General features: G+C 37.4%; 9 protein-coding genes across 11 annotated transcripts; all 9 read left to right on the top strand.

The window, feature by feature from the left end:
• The first annotated feature begins 734 nt into the window (after positions 1-734).
• Positions 735-4,380, top strand: LOC117912305 (ankyrin repeat-containing protein BDA1-like). 3 transcript variants are annotated; one of them, XM_034826844.1, is made up of 3 exons: positions 735-1,070; positions 2,475-2,908; positions 3,391-4,380. In XM_034826844.1, exons 1-3 carry the CDS (start codon positions 1,031-1,033, stop codon positions 4,231-4,233), a joined length of 1,317 nt encoding a protein of 438 aa, XP_034682735.1. In that variant the 5' UTR covers positions 735-1,030; the 3' UTR covers positions 4,234-4,380. The 3 variants fall into 3 exon arrangements, with proteins under 3 accessions (XP_034682735.1, XP_034682734.1, XP_034682733.1); XM_034826843.1 differs by having other exon boundaries at positions 2,472-2,908; XM_034826842.1 differs by lacking the exon at positions 735-1,070 and having other exon boundaries at positions 1,118-2,908.
• Positions 4,381-7,209: 2,829 nt separating this feature from the next.
• On the top strand, positions 7,210-9,995 carry LOC117912685 (ankyrin repeat-containing protein BDA1-like). Its single transcript, XM_034827368.1, has 4 exons — positions 7,210-7,815; positions 8,115-8,147; positions 9,192-9,324; positions 9,387-9,995. The coding sequence occupies exons 1-4, from the start codon at positions 7,210-7,212 to the stop codon at positions 9,983-9,985; spliced, it is 1,371 nt and encodes a 456-aa protein (XP_034683259.1). The 3' UTR covers positions 9,986-9,995.
• A 904-nt stretch (positions 9,996-10,899) lies between these two features.
• On the top strand, positions 10,900-11,376 carry LOC117912683 (18.8 kDa class II heat shock protein-like). Its single transcript, XM_034827366.1, has one exon. It carries the CDS (start codon positions 10,900-10,902, stop codon positions 11,374-11,376), a length of 477 nt encoding a protein of 158 aa, XP_034683257.1.
• Positions 11,377-13,220: 1,844 nt separating this feature from the next.
• On the top strand, positions 13,221-14,489 carry LOC117912681 (18.8 kDa class II heat shock protein-like). Its single transcript, XM_034827365.1, has 2 exons — positions 13,221-13,625; positions 14,406-14,489. The coding sequence occupies exons 1-2, from the start codon at positions 13,221-13,223 to the stop codon at positions 14,487-14,489; spliced, it is 489 nt and encodes a 162-aa protein (XP_034683256.1).
• Positions 14,490-14,704: 215 nt separating this feature from the next.
• Positions 14,705-15,175, top strand: LOC117912680 (18.8 kDa class II heat shock protein-like). The gene has a single exon (XM_034827364.1). It carries the CDS (start codon positions 14,705-14,707, stop codon positions 15,173-15,175), a length of 471 nt encoding a protein of 156 aa, XP_034683255.1.
• A 2,706-nt stretch (positions 15,176-17,881) lies between these two features.
• LOC117913607 (18.8 kDa class II heat shock protein-like) lies at positions 17,882-18,436 on the top strand. The gene has a single exon (XM_034828620.1). The coding sequence runs from the start codon at positions 17,912-17,914 to the stop codon at positions 18,389-18,391; it is 480 nt and encodes a 159-aa protein (XP_034684511.1). The 5' UTR covers positions 17,882-17,911; the 3' UTR covers positions 18,392-18,436.
• A 992-nt stretch (positions 18,437-19,428) lies between these two features.
• LOC117913518 (17.3 kDa class II heat shock protein-like) lies at positions 19,429-20,132 on the top strand. The gene has a single exon (XM_034828514.1). The coding sequence runs from the start codon at positions 19,448-19,450 to the stop codon at positions 19,922-19,924; it is 477 nt and encodes a 158-aa protein (XP_034684405.1). The 5' UTR covers positions 19,429-19,447; the 3' UTR covers positions 19,925-20,132.
• A 2,785-nt stretch (positions 20,133-22,917) lies between these two features.
• On the top strand, positions 22,918-23,684 carry LOC117912224 (17.3 kDa class II heat shock protein-like). The gene has a single exon (XM_034826736.1). The coding sequence runs from the start codon at positions 22,994-22,996 to the stop codon at positions 23,462-23,464; it is 471 nt and encodes a 156-aa protein (XP_034682627.1). The 5' UTR covers positions 22,918-22,993; the 3' UTR covers positions 23,465-23,684.
• A 1,117-nt stretch (positions 23,685-24,801) lies between these two features.
• On the top strand, positions 24,802-25,515 carry LOC117913026 (17.3 kDa class II heat shock protein-like). The gene has a single exon (XM_034827874.1). It carries the CDS (start codon positions 24,856-24,858, stop codon positions 25,324-25,326), a length of 471 nt encoding a protein of 156 aa, XP_034683765.1. The 5' UTR covers positions 24,802-24,855; the 3' UTR covers positions 25,327-25,515.
• The last annotated feature ends 916 nt before the right edge of the window (positions 25,516-26,431 follow it).

The following is a 26,431-nucleotide window of genomic DNA, read 5'->3' as shown; positions in this document are numbered from 1 at the left end:
TTATCTATCATGATTAATATATACGATTAACACATATAATGTTCGATATATCTGTGATTATCGATATTTTTATCAATGATTGTAACATGTATAATGCTAGTTGACTATCTTCATGATAATAAGGAGTGCCCCCTGCCACGAGACTCATGCCTATTACTTTTGAGTTTTGATTAAAAACAGGTATTTTTAAAAAAATTTCATAAATCAAAAGGACCTTTAAAATAATATCTAATATAATCCAGCTCTTTTTCTTAAAATCATTGTTAATGATTATAATTTTAATTTTTTTTAAATAATTAAAATCATAAATTTTAAACTTAAAATCGTAATTAATGATATCAAATTAAAAATATATATGATTTTTTAAAAATAATGATATAAATTTATTAATTACTTACATGCTTTTAATAAATATAAAATAAAAATAATATAATAAATTTATTTTAAAATCGTACTCATTAATCATAACTTCTATTATATTCCGTTAGTCAAACATAATCTAAGTGCACGTGACAACTTCTTTAGATGATGAGTTAGCGTCTATATAATCTTGATTGATTGGCTAAACAAAGTCGACCGCTCTGACCGCTCTGATGTATCAAGCCAATTGCATTATAAGATGAATTTCCACATCCTTGTTCCTAGTATAAAAGACATATTTATTGTTCCATAAAACATTCAACTGTTTTGTTTATAAAACTATTTTCAATGTCTTAACCTTTGGTCGGCGGGAGGGACAATCGCCGCTCTAGTTACTCTGCACACAAAACCCAAATTGAAGTGTTCCAGGGAGTCCATTTCGAGCTTCCATGGAGGCTTTACGGTGCCACATCAATTCCGTCCCCTTTCTCTCTCCAGAAACCCTGATTTCCTCTCTCTCTAAACACCATATCCACCCGCGTAGCACATTAGGATATTTGGCATTTAGCTCTTCTTCCCTCAGATCAACACTCACCAGGTCTACTACTCTCTCCGCGGTTTCTGACTTATTCTGTCTCCTCAAAGCTCTCAAGTCCAGAGGATCAGCAAAATGGAGGGAGAAATCAAAGAACCCATTTCAGTTAGTCATGGTTTGTTTTCTCTATCCTCTGTTTGTTTACCGAGAAAAAATTTAGGAAAAGAAAATTCAAAAAATAAATAAAAAAATTAAGCCTTACGCTTTGTGATGTACATAATTTTATTTTGGGAATGACCAAACTGAGAAAACAGAGAAAGGCTGAGGCAGAATCTAAAACTAGAGTTTATGCTCTTCTCTGTTCACTTCTCATTGTTTTCTTCTTTTAGATTCATTTTTGCTGCTGTTTTCATATGGCTGATGCATTTACATGTGTCCACAATGATGAGGAAAAGATGGTGGCTTGAACTTTTTTCTTTTTGCCTGTTGGTGCTCTTTTTTTTTTCTTTTTTTTTTTCTGATAGTCCTTTCACCTTCTTGACTAATCTGTTTGTCTCTACGTTCAAGAGGTAAGAATTCTCTCCCAAACAGGGAATGCCCACTGATCCTGTTGTTAGAGGATTGAGAGGGGTGAACCTCTGATGAGTTAGATTGTTCATCACCAATCGGTGATATGCTTAGAATGTGTGGATTTGAATGAGTTTGGAGCTTACTGAGTGGAGAAAAGAGAGGGAAAGAAAAAGGTAATAATGGAAGTCTGTGTGTGAACTTGAAATAGGCGGAAGGTGGGGGAATAAGCTGGGTCCGACCACTAACAGTAGCACCTCCTTCTGAGCCTGGCAAGCCTGAGAAATATCCTAAAATTGAGTTGTTCCATGTGCCTGGCTATTGTCTGATGGTATCTTTATTCTCTGGTTGCTGCCTCCTGGCTTGATCAATGTTGTGTTTGATTAAATTCAAAGAGGAATTTGGCCATTTTTACCTCAAGGGATGTCACTTTCACAGTGATCGACTCTAATCCTCCAATTGCTCTGTGACATTTAGCTGTTCCACATGTTTGTTTGTGGGGCCATCTTTCCTAATGGTAGTGGGTGTCATGTTGAACAAATCCTAATATAACACCATAATATTGATGGACAGAATATCTTTACCTTTTTGTCCAGCTCGACTATGTGATCATTTGGGAGCAATCCTTGGCTACCATATGTGAACCACAAAGAGTCAACGTTTAAAGATACTGATGGGCGGTGTGGTGGTCCTAAGCAGAGAAAGTAATGTAACCATATCAACCACCATATTAATGTTTCCATACCAAACACCATATTAAGGTTCTGAAATATGTGCACACACACACAGAAGAAAATGCTTCACAAAGTAGAAGTTGAAGGAAGTGTAACTTCCTTGCATGAATTGCTTCAAAAAGATCCCATAATTACAGAGAGAGAGAGAATGGAGCAAATGCTTTACGAAGCAGCAGCACAAGGAAGTGTAACTTCTTTGTATGAATTGCTTCTAAAAGATCCATTGATTATTGACAGAGTTATGCTGAATTCTACTGAGACTCCTTTGCATATAGCAGCCCTGCTTGGACATGTGGACTTTGCGAAGGAGATTCTACTTCAAAAGCCTGAACTTGCTGCAGAGTTAGATTATAGACGATCTTCTCCGCTTCACTTGGCCGCAGCAAAAGGGTACATTGAAATAGTAAAAGAATTGTTATTTGTAAACCCTGAGATGTGCCTTGCTTGTGATCGAGATGGGAGAAATCCTGTTCATCTAGCCGCCATGCGGGGTCATGTGGATGTCTTGAAAGAGTTAGTCCAAGCCAAACCTCATGCAACTTGGGCCACCTTGCCGCTGGGTGAGACCATATTACATCTGTGTGTGAAACACAATCAATTGGAAGCTCTGAAGTTGTTGGTGGAAACTGCACATGCTCATGAGATCATGAGTGCTAAGGACGACAATGGCTTCACAATCCTGCACCTAGCAGTTGCAGATAAACAACTTGAGGTATGGAGTACAGATTTGGTAGGATTATGAAATATTTAATTTCTTATAAATCTTGTTTCTACTAAATGGAACTGTATAGAAAGCTTGCCCTGATTCCCATGGCAGGGACCCTTTTACAGATAATGAGAAATAGGTGACAATAACCAGTATTTGGCTTTGAACTGAAAGAACATTTCCATAGCATTGGTTATGCAGATCTCCCACAGAATGATGATGCATTTTCTTTTTCATACTCAAATTCAAATTTCTACTTCTGTTTCATTATTTTCAAAAAGCATTCCACTCCATTGGTAGGAACCCTGGAGTTAAACCCATTACATTTGAACGATTAGACACTGTCATTGGGTTTGGGACAGGATGGACTCATCAAGGCAGTCTAGTCTCCTATAGTTCAACCAGATTTACACATTTACCATAATGCTAATAGAAATCACTCTCTTTGTTTCTTCTTGTCTCATGAATTTTCAAATGTAAATGTGCAGACCATAAACTATCTACTTTCAAGTACATCCATTGAAGTAAATGCGGTGAACCTGAATGGATGCACAGCATTGGACATTCTGGCACAAAGTCGCAGAGATATACAAGATATGGAAATCAGTGAGTTACTCCGACATGCTGGAGCTGCAAAGGCAAAGAACATTTCTTTTTCTGCTTATGAATTTGGAAGCAGTAGGACAAGGAGCATGTCTTCAGATGCAGATGATCAAAACAGGGTGCCATGCCCTATAGGAAAGAACTGCAATGAGTTTAATAAGAAGAAAGACGACTGGTTGGACAAGCAGCAGTCTGCATTAATGGTTGTGGCATCGCTGATTGCTACCATGGCCTTCCAAGCTGGTGTGAGCCCTCCTGGTGATGTATGGGGTGACAACTCAAAATATGATCCTGAAGGTAGCCCAGCACCGGCACCCAGTTCAGAGACTCCACACACTGCAGGGTTATCCATAATGGCTGATAATAACCCAGATGCACATACTTCTTTCCTTGTCACCAACACCATCAGTTTCCTTGCATCTCTCAGCATCATTCTATTGCTCATAAGCGGGTTGCCCATCAACCGTAGGCTTTTTGTGTGGATTTTGATGGTGATAATGTGGATTGCAGTCACAGCAATGATACTGACCTATCTGGTCTCCATAACAGTTCTCACACCCAACCATGAGCTGGATCACCTCTCTTACATGGTAAAGGTTGCAGCATATGCTTGGACTTGCTTGGTGGCTCTTCTTCTTGTTGACCTCATTCTGAAGATGATAAAGAAGTTAATTAAATGGAAAGGACGCTCAAGCTCAATGATCATCAGTGGCACCACTACTATTTGATGTCTAGATTTTATGTACTATTTCTTAAACTTCATAAATTAGTGGACTGTATATGAATCTTCGTTGCTTATTTTGAGATCATCGTGTGTTTTGCCTTTGTAGTTCATATGTTTAAGATATCATTTATTAGACTTGTCTTATTGTTCACTAGACGAAAAGTTTTAAGGCCCGGGATAGCTTTTGTTGTGCCAACGGAAGCTTTAATACCACTAGTTGTGTCACTTATCATGCAAATCAAAGTTGTAACACTAGAATATAAATATAAAATTATTTACACATACACAAGATTTTAACATGATTTAATCAATCATACCGACATTCTCACACGAGAACCAATCTTCTACTAAGCCATAGTTGTGCTCGTGGAAGCTTTGATAATTGATACCACTTTGTGCATGCTAAAGCTTTAATGTTAATATATTAACTATTAGGAACATAAATATAAGAAAATATATATTAAAGGTAAATAAAGCTTTTAATATGATTTAATGAATCATAGTTACTTTTAATTTATATAAAGTAAATATATAATTTTATTTAAAAAAAAAACATTAAAATTTACAAAAATTGTATATTAAAATTTTAAAAATAAAAAATAAAAATCTCAAATGGACATGTATGAGAAAAATACCCCAACTTCCTATGAATTGACCTGCATAACCCAAATATTGGTTTATACGAAGAAAATGTTTTTTTTTTTTTTTTTTTCATATTTAGATCTACATGTTTTTATCTTTATACAAAAGAATCAAAATGAATAGAACGGGTTTGAATTATCAAAAATCAATTTATTTAATTTAAGAATGTGTTGAGCATTGATTTTAAAAAGTTTTTCAATTTTTTTAATTTTTATTTTTTAAGTATTAAAAAAATTAAAAACACTTCCCAAAATCATTATTAAACACGTATTAAACTTATTTATTACTTTTATTCATTTTTTTCTTTCATTTTACTTTTCTTTTCTATTTTCTTTCCCTTAAATTTTGCCTAACCAAACACAATCTAAATTTTTAAGTCTTATAAAAACTATTATTTAAACAACATCCCATAACAGATTTTCTTTTTGAGTCCTAAATCATTTTCTTCTTACAATTAAATTTTTAATAAAAAAATTGAAAAGAAAAAAATAATATAGAATAATCCGTACGCACTAGCACTAACCTAAATCACGTAAAAATAATAATAACGTTAAGCGGTTATATAAACCGCCTTGAATGGTTTAAATTAAAAAAAAAACGGTTGATCTACCAACGGTGCCTTTACTCTCTCCCCAGGAAATCCATTTCGAGCTTCCATGGCAGCGATTCTGTACTTTTTTCTCTATAGAAACCCTAATTTTCCCTCTCGAGAAACACCAATTTTACCTGCATAGCCCATAAGGATGTTTGGCATTTAGCTCTTCTTCCCCCAGGTCAACTGCTCTCTCTCTCTTCGGTTTTTGACTTATTCTGTCTCCGCAAAGCTCTCAGGTTCAGGGGATCTGCAAACTACTGGGAAAATTAGGGTTAGAATTTGGTAATGTGCTAATTATTGTACGGTGGTTTTGCAGTTTCTGAAGTGCCACGAATGAAGAGAGGATCTGTTGAAGTGGCTTATACGAAGAAATCAAAGAAGCAATAGCAGTTAATCATGGTTTGTTTTCACAATCCTCCGTTGTTTAAGCAGAAAATGTAGGGAAAAATATATATGTATAAATTGAGCTTTATGCTGTTTTTTTTTTTTTCAGACGACCATGATACATAGCGATATTTTGGGATATCCAACGAAGAAAAGGTGAAGCAGAATCAGAAATTAGGGTTTGTGATTTTCTATGTTCATTGTTCTTTTAGATCCATTTTTGCAGAAGTTGTCCTGGTGACCTGAGCATAGAATGATCTTCTTGACCGATTGGCCTGTTCATACTTTCTTCTGATAGTCCTGTCATCTTCTTGATTGATCTGTTGATCTCTTATTGCAAGGGTTAAGAGTACTCTCCCAAAAAGGGACCACTCTGGGATGCCCACTTGCCCTGTAGTTAGAAAATTGAGAGAGGTGACCGTCTGATGAATTAGATTGTTCATCATGAACTGATATCATGCTTATAATGTGTGGACTTGAATTAGTTCAGAACTTGCTGAGTGGAGAAAGAAAAAGACAACGATGGAAGCATGTTTATGAACTTGAAATAGGCCAAAGGTGGGACGAATCAGCTGTATCCAACCACTAGTGGTGGCAACTTTCTTTTGTTTGTGGGGTTATCTTCTCTAGTGGTAGTGGTAGTGGTAGTGGGTGTCAAGTTGGATGAATCCTAGTCCTCTACAGTATTACTGATGGATAGAGAATGATTCACAAAGTTGCAGCTATAGATGAACTAAGTTGAGGCATGGAGTACAGATTTTGGTTGGATTATGAAAGATTTAATTTCTTGAAAATCTTTTCCCTACCAATGGAATTGTTTAGAAAGCTTACTTTGATTCCTGCGGCAAGGACCCTTCGCAGGTATTGAGAAATAGATGACAATGACCAATATTTGGCTTTGAACTGAAAGAACATTTGCAGAGCATTGGTTATTTTGAAGTGGAGGATGATATATTAATTTGATTGGATGAATACTAGATTTTTCAACAAATTCGTTGAATTGGTTCTTAAATTCACAATTTTTAAATATGAATTGATAAATAAATCATATAAGCTGAGCCAGTGATATCGACTTTTGAACAAATTTAGAAGAGGGCTTCTAGATGAAGTGGAATTGATTAAAATAGGAGTGTGGATTAAGTTATGATTCCACTGGTCCAAAACGAAGGCCGCGTTTTTTATTCCATTCAAAAACGGAAGAAGATGATGTTAAGACTTTTGAAAACAGCACCGTTTTGATTAAAATGATGTCGTTACTCCATACCTGAACACCAAAACCTTGTCGTTTCGATTGGCGACAGCAGCTTCCTCGACATGCACAAACCGGAGAAACAGAGAAGCATAGAAGGGGGAGGGACAATGAGGCGGCTGAGTTTGTTGGATGATGAGAAGGAAGAAGAGAGAAAGAGGGAGAAAACAAGAGAGAAGAAGCTTTATGAAGCGGCCATGGGTGGCTCCATAGCTTCACTGCTTGAATTTCTCCATGAAGACCTTTCTTCTGCCTCTGATACGCCTCTCCACATTGCAGCTCTTCTGGGTCGCTCAGATCTCGCCAAAGAACTACTGGGTCGAAGGCCCCAGCTGGCCAAAGCTCTGAATTCCCGTGGATCATCGCCTCTACACGTTGCATGCGCAAAAGGGTACGTGGAAATAGTGAAGGAATTGCTATCGTTCATCCCTGATGTGTGCTTTATGTTGGATTCAGATGGGATTAGCCCTCTCCATCATACTGCAATCAAGGGCAGAGCCAAGATTCTGACAGAGTTGGTGCGAGTTAAACCGGAGGCGACTCGGGTGCTGACTGGCAGAGGAGAGACTGGGCTTCACTTGTGTGTGAAGTATAATCGTTTGGAGGCCCTGAAGGTTTTGGTAGAGTCCATGGATAGAGAAGACGGGATTATGAATTGGAAGGATGATGGTGGCAACACTGTTCTGCATCTTGCAGTGGCAAAGAGGCAAATTGAGGTATGACCCCTCTTTTCTTTTAGCATGAAGAACCCTAAATGTGCTGGAATTCACCGTACATTGTCCAGTAATTTACTTAGAGAAATGTGTTGGTTCTGAGATTGTTATATGAAATTTTTAGGAGGCAGAGTACTAGGATGTTACAAGCCAGATCAATACACCAAAATGAAGCTCCATTGTTGTGATTTAGCCCCTTTTAACCTTTAGGAACAAGCTTTGTAGTTGTTAGCCTGATTGCAGATAGGCCTTCTGGCGTAGTGGGTTGGTGTTTTGCTCTGTTTCAAGTTTGCCCCTTTCAGGACTTGAATCAGGATGTGCCATTAGCTCTGCCTGTAAGGCCGAGAGAAATGGTGGAATAAATGTTGCTTTTCTTTCTCATTTGGGGTCAAATGTAAAGGATGTGGCTATCCATTGAATACCTTTCTTAATATGCCTTGGAACCTTTTAACATTGACTCCATGTTTAAGACTCAGCCAAATGATCCTACCACTTGAATGACATTTACCTTGTGTCAACTGTTGGGAGATGTCTCAAATTCCTAATTGGAATATATTTCCTTTTGCAAAATGAATATTAAATAGAATATTTTCTAAGAATATGATTAGATTTTTTATAAAATAAGGAAAGCTGGTAGGAATATCTCTATGAATATTCTAAGTGATAAGGGGAAAAGGTTATAAGAGAGATAAACTTATATAAGAACTCTATATGGAGAATAGAAAAGTGAAAAGAGCGTGAGACACCCGGTGGAGCAAGAGGACTTACCAAAGTTTAGATGTGATGGACAATGAGAGATACATGGTAGAATAAAAAGGTTCAAAATTCAAGTTGGAGATATAAAGAGTGAGGAAATGTGGGATGTTTTGGGACCATTAGTTGTATTCATTTATGCCGTTTGTAATATTCTAATACTCTCCACTATATAGTGGAATGTTCTCTTTCATCCTTGAAGGTAGGCATATTTGATCAAAATATGTTAAAACCTTGTATACTTTTGTGTGTAGATTGCTTTATTTTTGTGTTTTTCCTTTAGTATGTTTGTATTAAAGCTTCTGCATGCACAACATCATCTGCCTTTCCTGGTTTCTTTTTATTGCTTCAGGGCAATAACCAGACAAACCAAGTAACATTTATCACAGCAACAGAACCCAGCAAAAAATCTTCAAATTAGGATTGGGCATCTCTTGTTCAAAACACTTGAGACCAGAACTCTCCTTTCAAATGTCTCATTTGTTTTCTGGTCACAACATGAACTCATACTATTAGACATAGAATAGAGAAGTGAGATATATGTTCTAGACTTCTAGTGATTAGATATTCCGATCATCCGCTTGGTTCCATTTCTGAGAAGAATGCTGCTTGCAAATTTTGTGCAGGTGATAAAATTTTTGCTCTCTAGCACTGGCATTGAAGTCAATACCCAAAATGCAAATGGAATCACAGCACTGCATGCTCTATATCAAAGTCCAAGAGATTTAAGAGACAGAGACATCAAAGAGTCCCTTCAATGTGCCGGAGCCTCAAGAACGAAAAACTCATCATCAATAAGATCTGATAGCAATATAGTTGAGGTGTTTCCAACCACACAGCTATCCAAGATGGAGAAGATAGTTCCAAAGAGCCTGTTGTGAAGCATGAACACATCGACTGGTTAGACAGAAAGCGAAGCGCATTAATGGTTGTGACATCGCTAATTGCTACTGTGTCCTTTGAACTTGGAATAACCCCACCAGGAGGTGTTTGGGAAGATGATTCAGACCAACACCAAGCAGGAAGGTCAGCGATGGCTGATAAACGTCCAGACGAATATGGGCAATTCATGATTTTAAACACAATATCTTTCCTCGCATCGTTAAGCATAATTTTGTTACTTATCAGTGGATTACCTCCAAGACGATGGCGATGGCTGTGGACTCTGAAGGTGATCACTTGGATCGCAATCACAACACAGACTGGTACAGACTTCATGTCTTTGAAACAAATGGTGCCGGATTTTGCAGAGGATGTTTATGAGAAGGTGACCTCATATTCAGTGTTGATCTGGGTGTGTATAACTGGGCTTGTGTTTGTTGGTAATGTCATTAGAATGGTGTTACGGTTGCTGAGAAAGTATGAATTTCTTGAGGAGAAACCAGGACCAGCTCCAATTTGTATAGGGATATTTGATTAAAAAAAAAAAATTAACAAGAAAAATACAAAATACAATTTTTTATTTTTAAAAATAAAAAATAGGGTGTTTAGAGAATATTTTTTTATTTTCTAATAGGGATGTTTTTTTATAATAATTTTAAAAAGTATTTTTACTATTTTTAATACTTGAAAATTAAAAAATTTTAAATGTTAAAAATATTAAAAACACTTTTTAAAATCAATATTAAATATACTTACATTAAAAAATAATTATATAAATATAAAAAATAATTAAATATAAAATATTATAAATAAAAATTATTTTTAAAATATCTTATAACTGTTTTAAAAATTATTTTCTCAAAATTGTTTTGAAAAACAATTTTTAGGTAACCTAAAATACTATTTAAAAAAAAATCAAAAACTATTTTTATTTTTAAAAACAAAAAACCATTTCTTGTTTTGTTTTTTATTTTCTATTTTTTTTCAAATACGTTTTTTTTTTTGGGAAAATAGAAATTTGGTTTTTTCTTGTATATTAGAAAACTGGGCTTGTAGGCGTAGCTGCGTAGCATTGTCATTCAGGCAGCCGAATAAAACCGCTGACTAGCTACCACTCTGTCATTCCCCTTGCCCACGTGGATGACAGACACCCCACAACCCCACCACGTTGCAACCACTAAAAACAACAGCCACCGACTCTCCAAAGGTTACCTTCACAGCCAGTCAATCATTGAGTTCCAACCAAGGTTACTGCAAAAGAAACTAGAGGAACCCATCACAAGACTCACTCAAATCTGAATCCATTTGTAAAATAATAATTCTTTTTCATTTGATCAAATCTAGCCAACTTAGCCCATCCGCAAACTTAAATTCATTAACTGATCAACACCACTATATATAACCACGCAGCAGGCCCAATGCAAGTAAGTGCAGCAGCTGCTGAAGAGGACAATGGATTCGAGTATTATGGAGATCGATTCAAAAGTGGTCTCAGCCGGGTTCGACGCGGCGGAGACTATGGAAGAACCAGAGAAGCAGACTAGCCTATCAAGAACCTACCTTCGGGACGGCAAATCCATGAACAAGACGCTGGCGGACGTGAAGGAGTACCGAAACGCCTATGTGTTCGTGGTGGACATGCCGGGGCTGAAGTCGGATCAGATAAAGATAAGGGTTGAGGAAGAGAAGGTGATGGTGGTGAGCGGAGAGAGGAAGCTGGACAAGGACAAGGACGAGAGAGACGGCGTGAGGATTTTGAGAATGGAGAGGAAGCGTGGGAAGTTGATGAAGAAGTTCGAGTTGGCGGAGAATGCTGATCTTAGTGCTATATCGTCCATGTATGAAGACGGTGTGTTCACTGTGACTGTTGAGAAGAAGCCTATAGTGAAGACGACAACTGTGAGGAATATTGTGGTTCAAGTTGGTTGATGAGTATGTGTTAGTTGTGTATATGTATATATAGAGAGAGAGAGAGAGGCAGAGAGAGAGTTGGTTGATGAGTGTGTGTTTATGTATATATATATATATATATAGGGAGGGCGCGCGCGCGCGCGCGAGAGAGAGAGGCGCGAGAGAGAGAGAGAGAGAGAGAGAGAGAGAGATTTGGAGAGTGCGAACCAAGTACCTAGGTGTGTAGGCAAAATGGTGATTAATAAAGTCGAGTGTTTTTGTAATTAATATCTGAGTATGATGATGTAATCTTGGCTAAAGTCTACTTTTGGATGGAAGAAAAGACACCACTTTTCTTGACAAACTTGCAAAGCAAACAACAAAATCCACCCAAAGTGAGAGGTGGTGGTGGAGATGGAATCAGCCCACCCAGGTTGAATTAACTTGCCGGAGCCTGGCTGAGCTTGATTGCTTGTTCTAGGCGGGACCCCTGGCTTGAGCCCTTATATTAGGGCTGAAAGTTTGGCCGGTTTGATCTTGGGTTTGGACAACGAAAGATCAATTTGGTAGTGGGTTTAATATCTTTGGTCTGGGCAAAGAAAAATCAACTTGGGTAATGTGAATCTAACTTCATGGTAAAAGCTTTCTAGCATCAACATCAGGTTGCTGTGAATTTCTATGGTAAGAGAATTAGAACCTTTGAGACTACTATGATTTAATAAATATTTGTCTCCTTTCAATACATCACAAATAATCTAATTACAAATACAACTTTTAGATAGTCTAATCAAGACAATAGGTTTTGATAAAATCGGTGAAGTTACTTTCAATTAGTTTAGTCTAAATTGATATTGAACATCCAATTATTCTTATTTATACCTAGAATGGTTTAACATAATAATTTATTTAATGCTTACCATTGATTTTGTTGTAAATATATCAACCGCATATCCTTACAAACGCACTAAAATAGGTCCTCAATGATGATAAAGGACCTATGTAGGTTTTAATTTTTTTTCATCTATCGTGTATATCTCATATTTTGTAAATTATCATTTTAATGAAATAATTTTCTTATAGGGAGGAGGAAATATAATAATAATAATAATAAAAAATTTTAAAAAAAAAGCCAACTAGGAATACATCCAAGTTTTCTCATTTTGAACCTTGTACAAACCAATGTGAAAATGAAGTTTAAAAGATCATAAATTTCAATATCAAATCCCCTCATACATTTCAATATCAAATCCCAACCATTCACCTTTATCCTTCCTCTCAGCCTCACCATTCCAATAATTTCCATCCCAACCACACATGCAACTTCTTAAATTCGGAAATTAAATTCTCATTATTCACTTAAATAGTGTCTCAATCAAATGACGTTATTTTATTTGACCTAAATAATTTTTTACGTCAGTTTTTTTATTTAGATTTTCCTAAAGCTCATTAAAATTATGAAAATTTAACTCTTACGTACCCAACTTCCACAAAATTCAACTCATTTTGTTCACCAATAATTTTATCGATTTATTCAATTAATTCCTTACGCGTGTTAATTAAAAACACTTTTTTTTTATCATGAAAAATTAGAGAAAAAAGAAAAAGAAAAAGAAACCCACAGATACTAAAGGCAATCCAACAAACCTTCGAGTGTGCACCTGTCATTCGCAAGAGGCTCATGGCTGCAGTGACTCCCTCATGGCAGTCAGTCCAGTTTCATTCCTCAAGCCACGTTGATGACACAGACTGCAGCCACCCACTACGTTTCATGCATAAAAGGCCAACACCCACCAATTTCCAAAGCAGAAATAAGACCATTGCCCCAGACCCTTTCAAGCTCAATCCAAATATACAGGGTATAAGAAGAAGAAGAAGAAGAGAAGATGGATTTGAGGAGCATGGGTTTGGATTCATCAATGCAAGCGGTCCTCCAAGACATGCTAGACATGTACAAAGAGCCGGAGCCGGACGCCAAATTAAGAACCTACGTGAGAGATAGGAAAGCCATGGTCGCAACCCAAGCGGACGTGAACGAGTACCCAAATTCATACGTGTTCTTAGTGGACATGCCGGGGCTCAAGGCCGATAAAATCAAGGTCCACATTGAGGATGAGAACGTGCTGGTGGTGCAAGGGGAGAGGAAGAAGGACATGAAAGAGTTGGTCAAGTATCTGAAAATGGAGAGGAGGATTGGTAAGTTTCTCAAGAGCTTTGTGCTGCCGGCCAATGCAAATACTGAAGCCATATCAGCGGTTTATAAGAATGGTGATCCAACCTGCAGCGAACATGTTACTTCTATATATATATATATATATATATATATGATATAGCGGGTTTTGTATATATGGTGGTAAGTTTGTGTGTCTGTTACCCTTTTGGTTGCTTTTCGGAGTGGGATATTCTACCTGGTATCCATGTGTAAAATGACGAATAAATTAAGTTGAGTTTGTGTAAAATGAGAAAGAAAAAATTACTCAAATTTTGCTGTTAAATGGCAGTAATTTGATATCTGATTAAGAAGTTTAATTAGTTCCGGTTTAATAACTGTTTTCAAAAACAGGAAACAGCTTATGAGAATCAAAAAATAAAATAAAAAAACATATTTTGAAAATAAATAAATAAATTACTAAAAAAACACATTTCACAATCAAAAAATAGTTTCATAATATTTTTAAAAGATATCATGCTTTCAAAATTGTTTTAAAAAATAGTTATATAAATATAAAAAATGATTAAAAATAATGCATTCCATGTAAAAGTTATAGAATTGGTTATAAGAATTGTTTTTAAAAATTATTTTCTAAAAAAAAGCACTTTTTAAACTTAAATTATAGCCTTAAACTTTTGCAAATGAAGCTACATTGGATCTCTCAAAAGAGTCAGAGAGATACAAATGGATGGAGAAATAAACCAGAGGGGTAAATTTGTCCAAATTTTAACAAAATCAATGAAAGAATTATTGACCCACCTGTGCAAATAACCCAAAAGATGATTTAACATTTTACCCTTAACCCTTGTATTAAAAAAAGTGTTTGATGGAAGATAATTTGTGTTGTTAAAATATGAAGGTGGATCACAGTGTCTGCCTAGCTGTCATTATCTCGCCACGTGGATCACAGGCGCTCTACCAGCCCTCCACGTTTCAGCCATAAAAGACCAAAACCACCACGTTACAAGCCTACAATCTGTGAATCCATTTGCAAAATAAATAATTTTTTATATATTTATTATAAAATTTTAACAATACCTCTACATGAGACCCATCAGTCATCTTCGCCGCGAGCACAAACCCACACTGCAGCACCGCTGATATATAAAACTACCACAAGCCCAGTTAATTCAAAGACCGGAGCAGCTGAAGAACGAGATGGATTTAAGGACAACGGAGATCGAATCGAAAATGGTCGCAGTCCGGTTTGACACGGCGGAGATGTCGGAGGAACCCGAGAAGCAGCGACAACCATCAAGAACCCACGTTCGCGACGGCAAATCCATGAACAAAACGCTGGCGGACGTGAAAGAGTACCCACACGCCTACGTCTTCATAGTGGACATGCCGGGGCTCACGTCGGATCAGATACAGATAGGGATTGAAGGAGAGAAGGCGATGGTGGTGAGCGGAGAGAGGAAGCTGGACAAGGACGACAGGGAGCTTGTGAGGGTTCTGAGAATGGAGAGGAAGCGTGGGAAGTTGATGAAGAAGTTTGAGTTGGCGAAGAATGCTAATATTGATGCTATAACGGCGGCGTACCAGGATGGTGTGCTGAGTGTGACTGTTGGGAAGAAACCTTTGCTGAAGCCTAAGAAGATTAGGAATATTCCGGTTAGGGTTGGTTGATATAGTTTGCATCGATCTTGGGCTGTTTGTTGGTGTCTTTGTTCTTATAGTTTAATTATGAGTTTATGTTTTGGTCTGTTGTTTTGTCTCCATATGTGAATGTGATGTTTTCTACGTACCTTAGTTTTTCAGAGAATCATAAGTGTAATGTTCCTTTGAGTCGCTTATTCTGTAGTTCCAATCCCTCGGTACTTCAATGTTTTTCAATTCATCGACTTATTCAAGTGTAACTTCAGAAAGAAGTGGAGGCTACGACCGGAACTTTGTTTTCGATAATAGTTTTTAAAAATTAAAAATGTCTATATTTTCGAAATAACTTTTATCCATAAAACTTTATTTTTAATCATACTTGATGTTGATGTTGGGGAAAGTGGTAAGGTTTTAGCGGTTTTGTTTGGTTCCAAAAATATCAAGAAAAGAAAAAATTAATTAAAATTTTATTTATTTTTAAATTATATAATCTTTATATAAAACAGTTAAAACGAGTAAAATAAGTTTTAAGTATTACATATGAATAATCTATTGATTTTTAACTTTATTTTTTCTCTTTATTTTTTTTTTGGCCTTTTTTTTCTTTTATATTTTTTGGGAATCAAACATAAGTTAAAAGAGAATGTTTGGAATGTTTTTTATTAAAGTAGTTTTATTTTGTTCTATTTATCACAATTGATTATAGAAGAATTATCTTAGAGTGATTTTTGAAGGATTATTCAAAGTGATTTTTTTAAAGTTATGTTTGATACGTTTGAAAAAAATGATTCTCTCACGTTTGGTTGTACTATAAAAAATACCAAAGAATCGTTCAAGTCTACTTCATTAAGAGAAACTGAATACATAGGACGTAAATCTTCTTTTATTATCTAAGGTAGGATATCACATTAATCCTTATAAATCCTATTAAATTAATATGAGACCACTCAATCCATTATATATGAAATTTTCCCCTATTTTATATAAGATATTACATTAACTCTATGCACATACCTCAATATAGAAGACACAATATCTATATTATATCCTATAGAATTGTGAAATCACTTAAATAGACAAATACCCTTTAAAGGGTCAAATAGATATGATTACATAAGTGAAGAATTAATTTTAATACTATTTATAAATTTTGATTTTGATACTAATTATAATTACTCACTCTCAATTATATGAATATTATTCCCATACCCAGACGATATGGACTATCACGTAAGTATAATTTTATCGTTTCAAATAATTAAATAGTGGTCTATTAGATCTTGGAAAGCAATTATTTAAGAAAAGGTCCTAAAGTGGTCTTTTACCAAGTTTGTGGTGGGTTCTCTCGGCTATACACATAGATATATATAAATAAAGTGATCACAACAATTCCCTTTATAGTGTTTATTAAGATGGCGGTGGGTTACACCTGGTAAGTCTCTCTGCAGCTTCATCGTTGGAGAAGACTTTGATTCCAAGATCAGTGAAATGTTTACATTTTTAAACAAAAGAAAATGAGAGGATAGAAGAATAGGGATAAGATGCAAGAATTCCGATCTTCGAGCCTAGCTTGTTGTCCTTTAGGTTCTCGGGTTCTCCTCCCTACTCTTGTGAGAGTGTCTCTTTATTTCTCCTTCAGGCATTTGGGTGCCTCTTATCAGATGCAAGAATTCCGGTCTTCGAGCCTTGTTGTCCTTTAGGTTATCGGGTTCTCCTCCCTACTCTTGTGAGAGTGTCTCGTTTATTTCTCCTTCAGGCATTTGGGTGCCTCTTATAAGATGCAAGAATTCCGGTCTTTGAGCCTTCTTGTCCTTTAGGTTCTCGGGTTCTCCTCCCTACTCTTGTGAGAGTGTCTCTTTATTTCTCCTTCAGGCATTTGGGTGCCTCTCATAAGATGCAAGAATTCCGGTCTTCGAGCCATGTTGTCCTTTAGGTTCACGGGTTCTCCTCCCTACTCTTGTGAGAGTGTCTCGTTTATTTCTCCTTCAGGCATTTGGGTGCCTCTTCAAAGCTCCAAGTGTGAATTTGTTTGTTAGAAAACTTATGACATGTAGGATCTCCTTTTTCCAAACGATTTATATAAAATATTAAAGACTTGTTTGATAGTTTGTTTTGCTAAAAAGATTGAAAGTTTTTCTTAGAATCACCATCAAATAAATATGGGTTGAATTTTCGAGTAGTGGGCATGTATCTATCTTATGTCTACACTGTTCTGCCAATCCTCTTAATCTTTTTATCACTGAGTTTCATGTGAAGAGATTCCACTTGTAACCTTTCATAAATCAAATTCTAGTAGGAAATTCTCTACCCTGAATGCAACCAAACAGAACTGCATGGCCGCCAATCTGTCATTCCCTCAAGCCACTTGGATTCTACAGAGCTTACCTGTCATTCCCTTTAGCCACGTGGAAAACAAACCCTCCAGTTACCTTCCACGTTTCATACAGGAAAAACCAATCGCCACCGCTACTCCGACATACAAGGACAAAGAGCCACCATACTTGGGAAGAAACCTACAAGAGCCGCCGACTTCACTGCTAGGCTGCCAGCTACTTTTGGCCCAAAAAAATACCCTGACCAGGATCAATCCCTCACCAAGAACCCATCAAATATTCAACAAGTTCAACCGCTCTTGATCATCCATTTGTCCTTCACTCTCGACCCGAAAATCCATGGGTAGCTTTAGCCAAAAGCTAAACCCCGCCCACCACTCACACCCATATATAAACACCATCACAGACCAAGAAGAAGAAAGAAAGAAAGAAGATGGATTTGACTAACATAGGCTTTGATCCCACAATGCTGATGGCTCTCCAGGACATGCTAGACATGTACGAGGAGCCGGTGCCGCACACCACATCAAGAACCTACGTGAGAGATGGGAAGGCCATGGCTGCAACCCAAGCGGACGTCGAGGAGTACCCAAATGCATACTTGTTCTTGGTGGACATGCCGGGGCTCAAGGCCTATAAAATTAAGGTCCACATTGAGGACGAGAACGTGCTGGTGGTCTACGGAGAGAGGAAGCAGGACAAGGATGAAAAGGACAAGAAAGAAATGGTGAAGTACATGAAGATCGAGAGGAGGTTTGGTAAGTTTCTAAAGAGGTTTGTGTTGGCTGAAAATGCAGACATGGATACCATATCGGCCATCTACCAGGATGGTGTGCTGACCGTTACTGTGGAGAAGAAGTATCTGCCGGAGGCCAAGCCACGCAAGACGATTGAGGTCCGAGTTGGCAAATAACCACATGTACTTCATCATCTCATATGTAGACATGGCTTCAAGCTCTGCGTGCGCTTTTCCTTTTTGGGTTTGTTTTAAGGCCGTTGGATCCCCTTTTTTTAGAAGTTTGTTTTGATGCGGTTGGGGTCTGGTTGTCCCTTTGGACTTTGGAGTATGTATAATATCACTGTAAGATATCATAAATAAATAAATAAAATAAAGTTGGAGTATGTATAACCTCAGAGTCTCACACGAAATTAGTACGTACCCAAGTTGACCATATTGTCATTGTCGATTTCTCTAGGTTAGTACTTTAACATGGTATCTAAATTTTATTTTATGGGAGACAAGATCATAATTATAGCTCTAGCTGATTTGTCTTGTATGAGGGGAAAAAAAAGTGTTAGTGTTAGCTTTTAGTATAAGAAAGGAGATAAAAACAATACTATATATTGTAATAGTTGTAAAAATTTACCTATCATGACATATTATGAGTTTTAGGCATTGATTTTTAGATTGGAAATGTTTTTATTGATATTGTTTTTATTCATTATACTTTCCATGGTATGTCTGAGCCTACGTACATACAAACATTTTCTTCCTCTACTATAGACTTGTTTCAATGCTAACATGGGGTATAGATTTCCAAGGAACCAAACGCTAGTTTGGAATTGAGATTTTTCTTTTAACAGGGAAGAATTATAGATGTCAAGGTAGCCAAACAGCCCCCATAACTGACCAGTTGTCATTCTATATGATTGCCAAGTGACTCGCACACGCCTCAGGAACCCACCACGTTGCAGCCATAAAAAAACAAGACCCACCGAGTTGTTCCGAAAGTGTAGCTACGATCACAGCCGTTCACTTTCAGTTCCTTCAGAATCAATACCGAAAGCCAATTCAAAGTCCTACTTTCACTAGTTTTAACGTCCCCGATCGCCCTTTAATCTTACCCCCACCATAACCCACTAGTAACCCTAGTCATCCCCCTTTAACCCCAGTGCTATATAAAACCCCACAAAAATCCATGTACCCCAGAAGATGAGCAAGGAGGAGGAGGAAAAGAAGAGGAGGAAGATGGATTGGAGGATAATGGGTTTGGATTCATCAATGCTGTCTGCCCTCCATGACATGATCGACATGTGCGAGGAGCCGAAGACGCAGCACCCATCGAGAGCCTACGTGCGCGACCACAAAGCCATGAACGCGACGCAAGCAGACGTGAAAGAGTACCCAAACTCGTACGTCTTCCTGGTGGACATGCCGGGTCTGAAGCCGGACCAGATCAAGGTCCAGATCGAGGAACCCAACATGCTGGTGGTGTTTGGAGAGAGGAAGCATGAGAAGGAAAAGGACGAGAAAGAGGGCGTGAAGTTCCTGAGAATGGAGAGGCGACTTGGGAAGTTCCTCAAGACCTTTATGCTGCCGGAGAATGCAAATCCCGAAGCCATATCGGCTGTTTATCAGGACGGCGTGCTCACTGTGACTGTTGAGAAGAAGCCACTGCCAGAGCCGAAGAAAGCCAAGAGCATTGAGGTCAAAGTTGGTGGATAAGTTATGTGGGTTACAAGGGTTTATATATAAAATATATGATATGGTATGGTAATATAAGTGTATGAGGGTGACCATGTCGAAGTTTCTCTAGTTGAGAACTTGGCTGTGTGCTCCCTTTCTGTCTGGCTTTGTTTCAAGTGATCCCTGGATATGGTGGATCTGGTCTCCATGTAAATTAATGTGGAAAATAGTGAATAAATGAGTTTTATGTGTGCAGAGACTTATGTACAGTGGTGGTGGGGTGGGGTATGTTGTTTTAGGTTTCATTTGTTTTGTTTTATATCCACAACTGCTATTAGAGTCTGTTTGAGTGAAGCTTTCTTCATTCAGGCTTCCTTCCAACTGGTCAATGACCTGCAAGAACTCAACACTGCAGCAACGGATGCTGCGGCCCGCGTGCGTGAGGACCATTAGCCCAAGAGGCAAGTATTTTGGGAATATGTTTGAGCTTCATTGTAAGTGATTTTCAATTCCCCTGAGGGGATTTGTTAAAATGGTTTTCTTCCATATTCTTTCTGCAAGGGATTTTACAATTAAAGGCTTCCTATAAAAGACTTTTCGGTTTCCTGTTAACAGCTCACGCCAACACTCCCCTCAAGTTGGTACGGAGGTATCTCTAATGCCCCATTTTTCAAGTGAGTTGTAAAAGTTTTTGTTAGAGAGTGCTTTATGTTGAATTCTAAATTTTCATGCTTTGCTTCATCTTTCATTTTCTATGTTTTTTTGCCTTCTTTTTAAACTCATGATATCATGATATCCCGTCTTGCCTTTTCTCACCTTGACTCGTTTATTTTTTCATTTAATTAATTTTTAATTTTTCAAAATCTGAACTGATTCAATTTGTATCATATTCTTTAATTAATTTTTAATTTTTCAAAATCTGAACTGATTCAATTTGTATCATATTCTTTTTTTGAGTATGAGATAATCTCTAAAATGAAAGTTAAACTCATGGTTAAAGATTTAACATCGATTTAGATTAAATTGGGTGATTTGAGTATCCTTTGGTGTATAAATCATATCGAATGACTCCAATTAGTATCACGCCCAATGATCTCTCCTTGGTGAGAATATCATGAAGAAAACAAAATGTATGATAAATTAACACTGCACAGTTGATATATGCAATAACTTTACTTATAGACATCAATTTGTTTGATAGGGACGAGACAAGTAGAGTGTGAGATAGCGAGAGAGATGGTGATATAGTGATTGTTCCAGCCCCTATAACCGGATATGTGACCCCATTAGCATTTGCAATACATGTTCTTCTTGGTTGAGTGATATGGGAGAAATCATTGGAGTCAAATGTCATATGGTCTCTAGTCCCAGAATCAATGATCCAAACACCATCATCACGCGGAGTAGAGCTAACAAGTACATGCCCACAGTTACCTTGATTGTGTGGAAGCATGGGATCATTTGGTAACTCCATTTGGGGGAGGAAAGATAATTGAGGTTTAGCATTAGCCATAGCAGCGCGACCCGTGCTTTCAGCAATAGCAGCACTTTCACGCTTTTTCCATGCCTGAAAATCATTCCACCAACCTGGATACCCGATTAGTTTGAAGCAAGCTTCGCGGGTATGTTTGGTGCTCCCACAGTGAGTACATTTTCCACCATCAGATTGGGCCTTAGGCTTAGAAGGTGGGTTCGACTTTCCACCAGTATTGAATCCTTTAAATGTCATAACAACACCAGGGAAGGATCTGCACCAGAAGTCATTACAGCCTGTTTGATAGCTTCTCTTCGAACATGAGCATAAGCCTATTCAACCGTAGGAAATGGTTGTAACTGCAGCACATCACCCTGAACCTTATCCATTCGGTCATCCAATCCATCGAGGAAGATGTAAACTCTATCTTCCTATAGGATTGAATTAAACTGCTTGATATCAGCAACACATTTCATTGGGTTAAGATGACGAAAATCAATTTCGCGCCACAAGTCTTGAAGATCATTATAATATTTTTCAATGGGTCCGCCAGCTTGTCTCGTGCGAGTCACACGACGCCGGAGATCATACACTTGAGACGTATCAGTCCCATCTAAATAAGTTAAAGCAATAGAATCCCATACCTGTTTTGTTGTTGAGAAGCGAATGAAGTTACCTATCAAGGTAGAATCCATAGAGTTGATCAGCCATCCCTCGACAATTGATGTATCCCAACTTGTCTTTGCCAGAAATATGCATCTCAACAACCTGGGACCATAAGACATAGTTGGAGCCATCCAACTTAATGCCGATTGGGGCAGCGGGAGAATATGATGGTGAGATGAGGTATGGGCTTTGTTCGAAGCTTCTGTCATCTTGGTTGTCCAGTCCTCAAGAATGGACTTAGTCAAGTCAGTGGATTCCGTCATGGAGTCCAAGCCATCAGTGATTTTTTTCTGGTCAATGGGTGGGTGGAGCAGAGATCCTAGGATCGTGCTCTGATATCATGTTAAAATGGTTTTCTTCTATATTCTTTCTGCAGAACCGAGTCCAAAGATATATTGATACAGAGAGAAAGTTTAGGGAGCTATTCTAGGCTATACATTGTGTAAGGCTAAAATCATGGAAGACCCTTTTTATTTCATATTTTTGTGTGGAATATACTTTTTATCTTCTACATACCAGTCTTGTTCTACATTTAATGGCTTTCACATCTCAGATTAGTGGGCAAGCCCAAATGGGCCTTAGTATTTGTGCAATTGCACGGACGGCCCATAATTTTATTTTTTTTTATCTTGCCAATTCAAAGTCAAGTCCGTTCAATAGGAAAAGAATCATTAACAAACATCTAGAAGAGGGAGCCACGTTTGTTTCTTACCGTGGATTCTGTAGAAGGGCATTTTAGTCATTTAAAACTCTGTCAAATTCTGGAAGCATGTGGAAAAAGCGAAGAGAACCACCTGGAACCCTCCGTGTCTCAATTATCCATTTCCATCTCTCTCCAGAAACTTCCCGTCTGCCTTCTCTCCTAAACCCCATCACCCATAAAACCCCACTGCAACCTCCCATTTCTTGACACAGCGAAAGAAGCAGCTTAGAGATTCTACTCATCAATCATCGTCTGAAAATCCAATATGGACTTGAGAATCATGGGCTTCGATTCTCCACTCTTCTCAACCCTCCAACACATGCTCGACGGCGTCGATGACCCTGATAAGTCCGTCAGCGCTCCAACCCGCACCTACGTTCGCGACGCCAAGGCCATGGCTGCGACGCCGGCCGACGTCAAGGAGTACCCCAATTCCTATGTCTTCATCATCGACATGCCGGGGCTGAAGTCCGGCGACATCAAGGTGCAGGTGGAGGACGACAATGTGCTGGTGATCAGCGGAGAAAGGAAGCGGGAGGAGGAGAAGGAAGGGGCCAAGTACGTGAGAATGGAGAGGAGGGTGGGGAAATTTATGAGGAAGTTTGTGTTGCCGGAAAATGCGAATACTGATAAGATCTCTGCGGTTTGTCAAGATGGTGTGTTGACCGTCACCGTTGAGAAGCTGCCACCGCCGGAGCCGAAGAAGCCCAAGACCATTGAGGTGAAGGTTGCTTGAGATCTTTGGGGTTTGGAAATTTGAGGCCATGGATGTGACGAGCTTGTGTTTTTATCTTCTTGGATTTTGCGTGATTTTGGGTTGTGTTTGGGTTCGATGTATACGAGGGTGTGTTGGTTTTTGGGATCTTGTACAGTTGTACCCGATGACTCCCAAGTCAGTATGTAGTCTTCAATCTTTTGCCATATATATTAAGGTTTTATGTTGGGATTAGATTTTGGATTTGCTACTGAATCGGGTCACGATTACATATGCTTGAATTTGTTTTTGTTCTGAAGATATATTTACATCCCCAAATATCTTTATGTAAATTAAAATATAAAAAAATAAAAACAAAAATATTTTTATTAAAATAACCAAAATATCCTTAAAATATTTCAAATATTCACAAAGTTGTTTGCAATTATATTTTCGGACATAATTTCTTTCTATGTTTAGCATTACAAGTTTGAATTACTATGAATTTTTTTCCTTTTATTTTTTGGGTTTTAGCATTTTTCACTTCTAAAATATTTTTTAAATTATTTCTAAGTAATAATTTTTTATTAAAATTTGTAAAGTTGCCTTAAATGTCCTTTTGCTAACAAATAAGTTTTGGAAAAAAAAAAAAAAAAGATATATGTGAAAGATTATAAAAAGAAGGATATTTTAGAAATCTTGAAAATAATTTAATATTATGATTTAAAATAAAAAATAATTTTAATTTATTTTTACATCCATATTTTTATTTTATTTTAATTATAATTAATGATAATAAATATATTAATTTGATAATTTAAGATAAATTTTAAATTAATTTTATTAAATAATTATAATATTTAAAATAAAAATTAAATAATAAATTTTAAATTAATAATTTAAATATAATTTAACTGAAAATCAATTCAACTCATTGGGACATTCTAGATTTCTTTTAGGTGATTATCTAATTTGAGAACAATTTTTTATTTTTTTATTTTTTTATTTTTTTGGAAATGTTATAGAGATTTTAATTGTTTTGTTGTTATCGGTTGGGTAGATCCACGGGTGAAAACTTCTACACGGGAGACGGATACTGTAAGTGGGTATCGGTGAAAAAATTTAGATTGCTGTCTTAATTACAGCAACAACTTTCAAGGCGTCCACATAACGGGATTGTGTAGTTACAGAGACAGAAGGGCACTTTAGTCAATACGACTTTTACCGTTTTAACTTGTAAGAAAGTCCATAAAACTTCCAGAAGATACCAATATTGCTCCCTTCTTCCAGAAACTTCCTCTGCTTCCAAACCCAAACCCACCGCCTATAAGAACCACACCACCGGCATGATTTCCTCATCAGAAAATCAATTCCAACATTTTCATCATTTACAAATCTTAGCAGATCTCAGAGGCTAATCGCTGAAAATCAAAATGGATTTGAGGATCATGGGTCTTGATTCTCCACTCTTCTCAACCCTCCAACACATGCTCGACGCCAGCGACGATTCCGACAAGTCTCTCAACGCTCCCACCCGCACCTACGTCCGGGACGCCAAGGCCATGGCGGCGACGCCGGCTGACGTCAAGGAGTACCCGAATTCCTACACCTTCATCGTCGACATGCCGGGGCTGAGGTCCGGTGACATCAAGGTTCAGGTGGAGGACGGCAATGTGCTGGTGATCAGCGGAGAGAGGAAGCGGGAGGAGGAGAAGGAAGGTGCCAAGTACGTAAGAATGGAGAGGAGAGTGGGGAAGTTTATGAGGAATTTCGTGTTGCCGGAGAATGCGAATACTGATAAGATCTCCGCTGTATGTCAAGATGGGGTGTTGACCGTCACCGTTGAGAAGCTGCCACCGCCGGAACCCAAGAAGCCCAAGACCATTGAGGTCAAAATTGCTTGAAATATTGGGGGTTTTGGGAGGGTTTTTAATAGTAAATAATGCGGTAATGTTGCTGTGCCACAGGGGCCTTTGTTTGGGTTTGATCTTGGGTCAATGGCTTGGGGTGATGAAGATACTGATCTCTTCATTACAGTATAATGTGTAGTTTTGATTTTTCAGTACCGTCAATAAAGTCTGCCTTCTCTCTTCCTTGCCTTGTTTTCATTTTTCCTGGAAATTTTTTAAGATTTAACGGCAATTAAAAAGCCATAGTAAGGTGTGGTATTTCCTCTGGTTGACAACTCCACTACAAGTCTTTTTTTTTTTTTTACTGGGAAGATTGGATTTTGGGTAGGGAAGTTGATGATCTAAATTTGTAATTTAGATTGGGAGAGTGACACCATATTTGTCACAGGGAATTGTTGTTCTCTTTGAAAATGATCAAATGTAATGACTGGTATTAGAATAATGAAAATACAAATCTGAAAAGTTATTAAAGACTTTAAATAAATTTAACCAATATTATCATCAATGATGTACTTCTATTTAATCCTTCTACCCCTTGTTCAATCCAAATAAAATGTACCCAACATGGCTTGCCATGTAATTTATGTAGGAAGAGTGTAAATGTGAAAAGTGTTTTTGGCTTGTCCCACATGGGAAAAAGATGAACACCTCTAGTGGGTTTATTTACCTTCTTAGCCTAATAGGCTTGTAAGGAGGTGTGGAAGAGTCTTGTGCACCCATGGGGTCAAGCCCATTTGAGTGGAGCTTCGGATGAGTGCAATGATCTAGGCTAATTATTATTTTATTTTATCTTATTTTATTAGTCATAAAAGTAGGTCACTCCTCACTCACTAAATATGAATATGAATTTTTTAGAGACTCTTTTATACATTTATCTGGAGGAATTTTTTCATAATCTAAGTTATACACGTCTCACTTACAGATGACTAATTTTTATTTTATTTTATCTTATTCTATTAGTCGTAAAAACAAGTCATCCCTCACTCTCTAAATATAAATATGAATTTTTCAGAGAGTCTTTCATATATCCATATGGAGAAATTTTTTTAAAACCCGAGCTATACACTTCTCACTTACAAAGTGCATCAAATGGCTGTTG

The sequence above is a fragment of the Vitis riparia genome, chromosome 4 (assembly GCF_004353265.1).
Source record: "Vitis riparia cultivar Riparia Gloire de Montpellier isolate 1030 chromosome 4, EGFV_Vit.rip_1.0, whole genome shotgun sequence".
Classification (NCBI taxonomy): domain Eukaryota; kingdom Viridiplantae; phylum Streptophyta; class Magnoliopsida; order Vitales; family Vitaceae; genus Vitis; species Vitis riparia.
This window is presented reverse-complemented; position numbering and strand designations above follow the sequence as displayed.

Bases quoted from the DNA above. Each gene is read 5' to 3' on its own strand.
- LOC117913607 (XM_034828620.1), top strand. From the start codon at position 17,912: ATGGATTTGACTAACATAGGCTTTGATCCCACAATGCTGATGGCTCTC.
- LOC117913518 (XM_034828514.1), top strand. From the start codon at position 19,448: ATGGATTGGAGGATAATGGGTTTGGATTCATCAATGCTGTCTGCCCTC.
- LOC117912680 (XM_034827364.1), top strand. From the start codon at position 14,705: ATGGATTTAAGGACAACGGAGATCGAATCGAAAATGGTCGCAGTCCGG.
- LOC117912685 (XM_034827368.1), top strand. From the start codon at position 7,210: ATGAGGCGGCTGAGTTTGTTGGATGATGAGAAGGAAGAAGAGAGAAAG. The intron at 8,148-9,191 runs GTAAGGCCGAGA...AATTTTGTGCAG, and splicing joins ATGTGCCATTAGCTCTGCCT to GTGATAAAATTTTTGCTCTC. The intron at 9,325-9,386 runs GTGCCGGAGCCT...AATATAGTTGAG, and splicing joins CATCAAAGAGTCCCTTCAAT to GTGTTTCCAACCACACAGCT.
- LOC117912681 (XM_034827365.1), top strand. From the start codon at position 13,221: ATGGATTTGAGGAGCATGGGTTTGGATTCATCAATGCAAGCGGTCCTC. The intron at 13,626-14,405 runs GTTACTTCTATA...TAAAATATGAAG, and splicing joins ATCCAACCTGCAGCGAACAT to GTGGATCACAGTGTCTGCCT.
- LOC117912683 (XM_034827366.1), top strand. From the start codon at position 10,900: ATGGATTCGAGTATTATGGAGATCGATTCAAAAGTGGTCTCAGCCGGG.
- LOC117912224 (XM_034826736.1), top strand. From the start codon at position 22,994: ATGGACTTGAGAATCATGGGCTTCGATTCTCCACTCTTCTCAACCCTC.
- LOC117913026 (XM_034827874.1), top strand. From the start codon at position 24,856: ATGGATTTGAGGATCATGGGTCTTGATTCTCCACTCTTCTCAACCCTC.
- LOC117912305 (XM_034826842.1), top strand. From the start codon at position 2,234: ATGTGCACACACACACAGAAGAAAATGCTTCACAAAGTAGAAGTTGAA. The intron at 2,909-3,390 runs GTATGGAGTACA...GTAAATGTGCAG, and splicing joins TTGCAGATAAACAACTTGAG to ACCATAAACTATCTACTTTC.